At 38.9% G+C, this 9,529-nt stretch overlaps 1 protein-coding gene across 2 annotated transcripts in view; it reads left to right on the plus strand.

The window, feature by feature from the left end:
* Nucleotides 1-4,365, plus strand: part of LOC103098663 (ecto-ADP-ribosyltransferase 5-like) — a 35,773-nt gene extending 31,408 nt beyond the window's left edge. For both annotated transcript variants that reach the window (XM_056795031.1, XM_007491040.2), the window contains exons 3-4: nucleotides 31-739; nucleotides 3,789-4,365. In XM_056795031.1, coding sequence (XP_056651009.1) covers nucleotides 31-739; nucleotides 3,789-3,895 — 816 coding nt within the window. In that variant the 3' untranslated portion in view covers nucleotides 3,896-4,365. The remainder of the gene's footprint in view (nucleotides 1-30; nucleotides 740-3,788) is intronic.
* The last annotated feature ends 5,164 nt before the right edge of the window (nucleotides 4,366-9,529 follow it).

Consider the following 9,529-nt stretch of genomic DNA (forward strand, 5'->3'; position numbering starts at 1 on the left):
GTGCAACTGAAACTTCCTTCTCCTTTCCAGGAAGCAGCTGAATTGCCAAAATATGTCATTAGCCTTGAAAGCAATGCTTTTGGTGACCAGTATGTGGGCTGTGAGGAGAACATGGAGACAAAGGCAAAAGAGCTCTTAGCTCAAGAAAGGGCAATGAATTCAAATTTTAGCAAAGTGTGGGAAAAAGCAGAAATCAAATGGGAAAAACTGTCTCCTGACAAGAAGAGAATGGAGAAGCTATATGAAGTTGCTGTCATTGCCTACACAATGGAAGAACCTAAGATTTATCCAACTTTTAATCGAGCAGTGAGAGAATGCTGTGGGTCCCTGGAGGCTTATATGAAAGACTTCCATTTTAAAGCTTTTCATTTCTATCTGACCAGAGCTGTGAAAATCCTGAGAAAACCAGGATTCTGCCAAAAGGTTTACCGGGGCATCTCTGTGAAACAGTTACCTGATGGCTCAGGAGAGATGCGCTTTGGTCAATTTGCTTCAACTTCTCTAAAACAAGGAGTGGCCTTAATATTCACAGACCACGGAACAGGGACCTTCTATGATATTTATACCTGCCAAGGAGCTCTTATTCAACATTTATCAGTCTATCCAGAGGAAAAAGAAGTGCTGATCCCCCCATATGAGTTGTTCGATGTGGCAAGTTTCTCAGAGTCTGAAGGCTTACAAAATGTCATGCTAAAAAGCAAAAGAACATTTAGCAAGTTTAATTGTGCCTACCTACAAGGTGAGTGAGCTGGGGTCTGACATAAGGAATAGGTAGTTTGAACCCTGGAGAAACAAGACTGGAGGTCATCATAGTTGGATTGGCATTTATTACAGTATTGTCTTGGTTCAAAGAAAGTTGGGTTCTAATCTCTGTACCTAATAGTTACTAGCTTTATGTCCAGAAGTTGAACAAGAAAGCCACTGATAGAACTGGATGGTCTCTGAGGTGCCTTTCAACCCTTCAATCCCCTCTGATGCCCTTAGAGGAAAAAAAAAGTGCTTATCTCAGGGTATATGGACAACAAGTTTAAGAGCCTGCCACAGGGAAGGTCCAGCCTCACTCATGACTCCAGGGGTTCCTGACAGGTGGCAAATGGTCAGTCAAGAAAATAACAAATGGGAGGCAGCTGGGTGGCTCAGTGGATTGAAATTCAGGCCTAGAGAAGGGAGGTCCTGGGTTCAAATGTGACCACAGACACTTCCCAGCTGTGTGACCCTGGGCAAGTCACTTAACTTCCATTGCCTAGCCTTCACCACTCTTCTGCCTTGCAGTCAATACACAGTATTGGCTCCAAGACAGAAAGTAAGGGTTTAAATTTTTTAAAAAAGAAAGAAAATAACAAACGGAAGATAGCTGTATATCTTTCAGCCATGGGTGTGCTTTGCACCTGATAGCTGCTCTGCCATCCCCAGGCCTGGTGTTTATTTTAATACCCATTTTTTGGCACACAGATACATTACCTAATATACATGTCTAAATAGAGATAATTGGAAAAGTGATACATTAACTTTTAACAAATCACTTGATTAACATTCTATATTTTTGTATTGTGATTACAGATTCTTGACAGAATAAAGGTTTCACACGAGATAAATTATTTCATCACAGGTGGCTTAATTTTCTCATCACCCTGTAAAGAGCTTGAACTTACAAACAGTCAAGAAAATTTACTTATTACTTTTAATAAAAAGAAATAATCAATCAGAAATTCTTAAAGATAATCAACAATCATAACATTGAGGTTGAGAGGTACTAAGAACACAATTCAGATTTAATTTTTAGACTGATCATTTTTCAGGGTTTACTAGGGAGTTTCTCAAGGGGAAGAATCTCAAGGCTGAGGCATGATGAAGCTTGGTGTACCTGCATGTTTTGTATGGGTCTTTATGACTGGCTTCATGAGAATAAGTTTCTGTGAGTGGGAAAGTTCTGGGCTTAGCTTATAGCTACAATTGTACTGGGAATTATATACCTAAGTAAAAGTTAATCCATGGTAGTGTTTTGGGATTGGGTTGGAGGGTCTGGTCTTTTGGTGATGTTTGGGGGAAATAGAGTGCAGATATCTTGCTCTTGTATTATTCCTTCTAAGGTTAGGAGGGAATAGCAATCATGTCAATTCCATAGGTAAGGGATGTTAATGAGAGATGTCATGCAAGGAGGACTTAGTGGGCAGTCACATCTTGCCAAGGGCCACTCTGTGGCCTCCTTAGCTGCCATGAGTGACCTTGTCAAGACATCATGGCCTGATGGCTCCCAGCAAGAGCCATGTTTGAAAGCCAGAACCTCTGGGCTCCAAATACAGTGGTTTGGGACTGCAGCATCCTGGACTAGGGTGAGAGTGTCTCAGTATCTGATGATCAAAAAATTGGAAGCTTCTGCTAGGTAAGCATTGGTCTTTGAGCCTATTCCCAGAACTAGCCATTCCAGGAGCCTGGACAGTGATGCTGCTCCAGGAAGATGCTGTTATGGACTTTAGCATGAATAACCAAAGGACATGGACAACTTCCATTTCTAGAGATCACTTTAGAGAAACCAGCCTTCTCTGCCTTGGAAAGCAGAGGTATGATATAACCTGGAGAGGCACAGACATGAAGGGAAATGTATCATCAAATAGTGTCCCACAATCAAATGGGCTTTCTCAGGAGGCAATTTGTTCCTCTTAAGTCCAGATCTTAAATGTAGGATAACTGACCACTCATAGGAGATGTTGCAGAGAGGATTCTTAGGTAGGAGTTGGCCTCAGTTACCACTGAGGTCCTTCCCAATTCTAAGCCCCTATGATCCTCTATATAAATAAGCAACATCCATGTGACCTGAATGGCCAGGAGGCAGCAGAAGTACTGCATCAGAAGTCACAGAACCTGAGTTCAAATCCAGGTTATCCTACTTACTGTTTGTGAGGCTTTGGGCAAGCTCTTGACTTATTTCCCCAGACCTCCATCCCCTTACCCAGAAAATAAGAGAGTCGGATTAGATAATTTCTAAAGTCTCTTTCAGGTCTGAACACAAATCTATTAGACCTTAGATCCTGGTATTTTCATGGATTCCATGTGTGTCAGTCCTCTCCGGAGACCTTTTCCTGGGGATGGAAGGAAGTTGGAGGTGATGGGCCACCAGTTATTTTCATGAGTAGAGGATACACACATAGTTGTGCTGAATGAGCACTATAAAATGTACTGGGATGGGACTTCAGTGTTAGGATGCTGGGATTTAGAGTACAAAGGAAGGGTCCCTCTACCTGCCCTGTCAAGGCCTTCCTGAATCTATGATGGGGGCAATTGGCTGAGCTGAATTTAGGGCTATGAAGTCCAACTCTAAGAACTATAAGCATTTATTTCTGTTTCAAAGAGAGAAAGCAATTATTTTGCTACAAAGGCCTGGTAATGTGGGTCTCTCTATTTTTCATCCTTCTCTGGACTCTATCCCTGTGGTTCCACCACTCCCAGACACATTCCCATATTTACCCCCTCATGATTTTGAGCAGACTTTTAAACAGCATACCTGCTTGAAAAAAATGCTAAAATTACATAATATCCACATCAGAAGAGAAGAGGTTTATTTGAGGCTACCTAGGTACCAGTGCTCAGTCCAGAATTAACTTCAGTATATCCTGAACTATCTGTGGTACTCTCTGATGAGAGGAGGTCAGGGGTGAGGAAAGGAAGAAAAGAGTAGACCTAGACTACTAATCTGTGATTTCTAATTTTCTATAAATGATAGGAAAAGGAAATGGGAGAGAGGCTTCCAAGTTGAATTCACCCTTTCTCCTCTATTCTTTCCTTTCCAGATTCTGGTAAAATGACAAAAGACCCTGGACTGATGACAACCATCTTATTCTCCGGAATCCTCATCTTGTTCTTCCAAGATCATTCCCAGATCTTGTCATGGTCTTGACCAGCGTGGAGATTCATGTTGATGGTGGTGTGCCTATGTTTACCAGCTGGCTTTCCCCACTAAAATAGAATGTGCCCATGACACACTTTTAAATATAATCTGAATTATTAATATTTTCCATCACTTTATTAAGTTTCTACTATAAAAAAACAAATGATAAAGTATTTGCCAATTTCTAAGCTATAAATATTCACAGTTAAAATTTAACACTCAGCTTTCTTGGCCAAGTTGGAGCTACCTCTAGAACACTTCTCCTCATAGTTCTCTCTTGGTACCAAGAATTAAAGCAATGTTTGACTATCTATAGCCCAAATAGGGCATGTTGGGGAGGATGATTTGAGTTTATTCTTATTTTTCCCCTCAATAATCCATAGAAAGTATTAACATGAAAATGTTTAAAATGCTTCATTTAATGCTAAATTGTGAAATTATCCAGTTGGAAAAAAATAGATAGTGATTTCTCACCACGAGTTGGCTTTTATACTTTTTTTTTAAACCCTTTGAACCCAGGACATCCCATCCCTAGGCCTGGTTCTCAATACACTGAGTCACCCTGCTGCCCCCAAACCCATTCTTAAGAGGCAAAAAAAAGCACCATTCACTTGATCTTGCTAAGGTATCATCACATCTTCCCTCCCTTTCATTGTCAAGGAATAACTTACACTCAATGCCTCCACCTCCACAACACCCATACACTAACTTCTCAATAATTCACTTACTCTTTGTCAATCTTCCTATTTGTCTGATCCCATGGAACAAGTATTGGACTGAGTGAGAGAAAGATGCCAGAAACAGATGGAGAGGCAAGGGGCATGATTACTATATTCTTCTCAACAAAACAGCATGCACACAGAAACTCTTCTCCGAAGGAGAGAAGTCCACTAGATACAGGAATTAGCTAATTTTTTGTATAAAAATGAGTAAAAAAAGGGAAGAAAACACCAAATTCTTGAAGTGGGTTTGACCATAAATCCTTAGAGTGACTTTGAGGTGCCAGGGAGATAGACGGATAACAGTTATTTTATCTGGAAACTCCGGAGCTTCTCCTGGTTGAAATAATGATTGTCTTGGGAAAAGTTCCTAAGATTGTTCCCTGTCCAGCTTCAGTTGAAACAGTCTGGTCAGGATTCAGTTGGTGGTCCCCATTTCTCGAGCTTAGCATGTTATTAGTTGCACAGAATTACTATTATGTATCAGAAACACCTGGTTAAAAAAATGGAAACTTGAGTAAATAATCCTACTTGACCAGTCTGCATCTTCTGACACTATCTACACTTTCTCCTCCCTTGTCTTCCATGATTCTTTGCCCATCTGGGCCTCCACACCACCAATTCTCCTCACCCTACCCCACTTTCCCCCAACCCTGCTGCACTACTCCTCATTCTCAGAGGGAGTATTAGTTAACCACAAGCTCAATATTCATCAGTGGCTTTATGTAGCAGCCAAAAAACCCATGATACCTAGGGCTGCATTAACAGAGGCATGAGCACCCTAACTAGACTGTATACAGAGAATCATGTTCCACATTGGGAATTAGATTGGGATTAGGATTATGGAAATTAGGATGTTTGGATTAGGAAATAAGGATATTAGGATATGTTAGAAATGAAAATATCTGAGTCATAATCTCAAGCTGAAGAATCCAACTTTATTTGAGAATAAATATAGTCAGAGGTCTTACCACACCCAGCATGTGGCAAATAACTCATTTAGAGGTTCAATAGTTTGTTTTACAGTCTTTTGACAGCTAATTAACATAAGTGATTACCAAGACCAAATGTTCAGAGTATGTTAGAAACATATTATAACATTTTAGTAACATTTGCTAAGAATTAGGACATGGTTAAGATAATATTCTTTATAAAGATCTCATAACTACTAATTTATTACCATCACACTGACTCTGGGGAAAGACTTGAAGGTAAATCGGTCACCTATCTTGGTTATCTGAGACACCTGTAGTGGGTATAAATATTCACAGAATTAAATAACATCTAGACCTGACAAAGTTGTTTTCCTATCATTTCATTAGGATAACATCTCCAGCTGTGCACTCATGATTCCAAATGAGCACAGCTCATCTGCTGCATGAGTTATAGCTTCCCTAGATAACCATACAGACCTGAAGTTTTTATTTCCCCAACAGAAGCTCTTGATCTAGTTAGTTGCTATAATATTTTAATATACCAAACTATATCCTTTCTACTACTATGATTAATATTCTATGATTTTAATTTATATCTTATGCACAGATTAATAACTGGGTTTCTCTTCCTAAAAATCATAGCCACAGTTGCCTACCTCAAGGATCATCTGTGATTACTTAGTTTATGATTAATAATATAAAAAAGCAATTTCCTTTTCAGGAAGAACATTTATCCAATGGGGAGTATCCAGAGGAGGGCAACTTTAATGATGAAGAGCTTTCAGGTCATACTAAATAAGGATCTATTGAAAGAATGGGGAATGTCTAGTTCTAGGAAAGAAAAAAACTCAGGGGAAAGCATAATGCCTATCTAGCATCTCAGCTGAGGCCTTCAGTACCTTTCAACCAGACTCTTCTAATAGCCTCCTATTGGGTCTACCTTCTGCATGTTTTGTCCCTATCTGATGTATCTTCCACATAGGCACCAAAATGATTATCCTAGAGGAGAAGTCTGACCATATCACTTCTTTAACTAATAAATTCCAGTGGCTCCCTATTAACACTGGTGTCAAATATAACCCCCACCTCCCACCCATTTGGTTCTTTACAATGTCATTCAAACCTACCTTTCCAGCTTTATTATATATTACATCTCATCCTAAATACTATTATCCTACACACTACACACTATTATACTAGTCAAACTAGAAGACAGTTATTATGATCACCCTAAGACTTCTCCTCTCCTTCTCCAGCTTCCTTTCATCCAGTCATGGTAGTCATGCCATATGAGGAATGTATGTGCAAACTAGATTCATTTAGACTGCAGAAGAGGGGGGGAAGAGCCTTGTGGGAAAAATGTAGTTGGTACTCAAATACTTGGAGGGCTCTCAGGAAGAAAATAAATTAGGTTTCTTCTGTATGATCCCTTTGAACAGAAATAAGAGTCATGATAGGAAATCAAACTGCATGAGTTTGAATGATACATAAGGCATAATTTTCTGATAATCAGAAAGGATCCCAAATGGAGCTGCCTAATGAGATTGTGATCTCCAAATCACTGGTCAAGGACTTCACAGACAGGATTACTCCACTGGATTCAATTACCACTAAAATCTCTCCCAATGTTCAGATTATATGATTTTCTAGTTAATGAATTCAACTCGATAAGCATATATTATGGGTATGCTAAATGCCAACCAGGATGCCTAAAAAAATGAATGGAATCTTTAAAGAATTTTACATTCTACTGCAAGAAAATAACACATACACAACTCAGTATAATGAAGGAAATCCATAAGCACTTCCAGGTCTGCACAATCTATTCCATTACTTAAATAGATATAAAATGTATGCCAAATAAACACAAATTCATTGGTGGGGGAAAGGGTGCTAATAAATAATTTGTGGGATCAAGAAAACATAGTAGAATGGGTCATCCCTGAGCTTAATCTTGAATAAAGCCATGGAGCCCCCATGGAACAAACAAGGAGGGAGAGAATGATAGGCATTGTAGACAACTTGAGTAAATGAAAAATGCCCTATATGGACAATAGTTAAGGAAGCCAATTTGACCAGTGTATTTTAATAAAATCCTAGATTTTGAAATTTTGTTCAAGAAAAGATCTTCAAGGAAGAATCTTGATAGCTCCTAAATCCAGAGAATGAACTGTTGTAGAAAGATACCAGAAAACCCTATGCTACATCAAGAAGGCCCAGAATGAACTTTGGGTGTGGTTGATTGAACTGAAGTTTGATTGAACATGTATTTGAATGTATTCTCTTATGCCAAAAGGGGACTTCCCCCTAATTGGTTTTTGTCAATGAGCCCAGCAAACATTGGTTTCTCTGTCTGTCCTTCTTCTATTTCCCTCTTCTATCTAACTATTGTAATTTCCTCTTAGAAATTGGATATTGTATACATCTGTAGTTAGAAGTGCTTTAGGACTACAAAATGATTATGTTAAATGATCAGTGGGGAGACTAGTCTCCCAATGATCATCAGGGGTGATTGTGAAGATTGGATTTAGCTATTTCCTGATTTTAACAATGAAGATACTTATTCTAACAAAATCAGGGGGGAATGTGAACTCTAAGTTACTCCATCCTATTTAGACCGTACTTTAGGGGAAGATAAAGTTGTAAACTCCTGATTGAACAATGAAGGTACTTAACTCTTACCTTATAGTGAAGCTAGAACTTTAAGTTAAATCTATTTTAAGATCTTAATACAAAAAGGTGTTAAGTAACTATAAAAGTTAAATTAATCACTAAAAGGTCAAGTAACTAACAAAAAGTGAACTTAACAAAGAAGTGTTAAGTAACTCTAAAGATATAATCTAATCAAAAAAAAAGATGAGAACTAAAGAATGGGCATTTAGAGGAGGGGACACAAGGGTGAAAAGTCTATATTTTTGGCTCACTTCCTCTCTCCGGGACCTTTCTGGTGGCAGAGAGTTGGCTGGTGGCAGCAGGCTGGACCTTTTAGCATCTTAGCATGGCTACAAGCTATTGTCCAGTTCAGTGATAAGTTTATGGCTGAGTTTTCCTCCTTTATTTTCCAACTTTATCCTCTTAGAAGCCTCTAATCTTCTTCAGAGACCTAGAGGCAGGGATTTCAAACTCCCCCTGGCACAGGCCAGGCAGGAGAAATCCTATATCCTCTTCCCTCCTCCTTAAATTCCTTCCCTCTATATTAATTAAATTACCATAAATTCCCAGACTGACTTGGGTATTTTATTTGGAATTTCCCTTGGTGACCAATTAAATCTAGATTTAAGTCACAACCCTAAACTTATCTTTACACCAGCATGTATGTTACATTTGGGGAATTATATGAAATTCATATGGAAAGATAAGTTAGAACCAGATTGTGAAAAGCTTTAAAGGCCCAACAAAGAAATTTGTGCCTTATTCTGGAATTAAATGGAAGCCACTAAAATTTCTTCAGTAGAGTAGTAGAATAATCAGATTTATAATTTAGGAATACCAAAGAAATTATTATTAAAGTTAAGCAGTTTGAATCAAAGGGGAGGCTTCTGGAGGAGGTACATTTTAAGGAAGTTTTTGAAGGAAAACGATATATAAAGTATTAATGACCCTCAATTTGCAACTCTTCCTGTCCCTCTTTGTATCTAATCCAGAAAACACCACATAAAAATGTTGGGGAAAATGGAGGAGTGAAGGGAGTAGAAGAATTATGGAGAGTTCTGAGGGATTGAATTGAATCCCTTTAACTCAGTTCAATTAAATTCATTGTACATCCTAGGTGCCAAGGTACTATACTAGGTATTGAGGATATTGGGGGGGGGGGACAAAGAAGGAGCTACATAGCTCAGTGGATAGGGAGCCAGGCCTTGGAGCTGGTTCAAATCTGGTCTCAGATGCTTCCTAGCTATATGACCCTAAGTCATTTAAATCCAGTTGCCTAGCTAGCCCTTGCTACTCCACTGCCTTGGAACCAAAACTTATTGTCAATTCTAAGACAG

The sequence above is a fragment of the Monodelphis domestica genome, chromosome 4, assembly GCF_027887165.1.
Source record: "Monodelphis domestica isolate mMonDom1 chromosome 4, mMonDom1.pri, whole genome shotgun sequence".
Lineage (NCBI taxonomy): Eukaryota > Metazoa > Chordata > Mammalia > Didelphimorphia > Didelphidae > Monodelphis > Monodelphis domestica.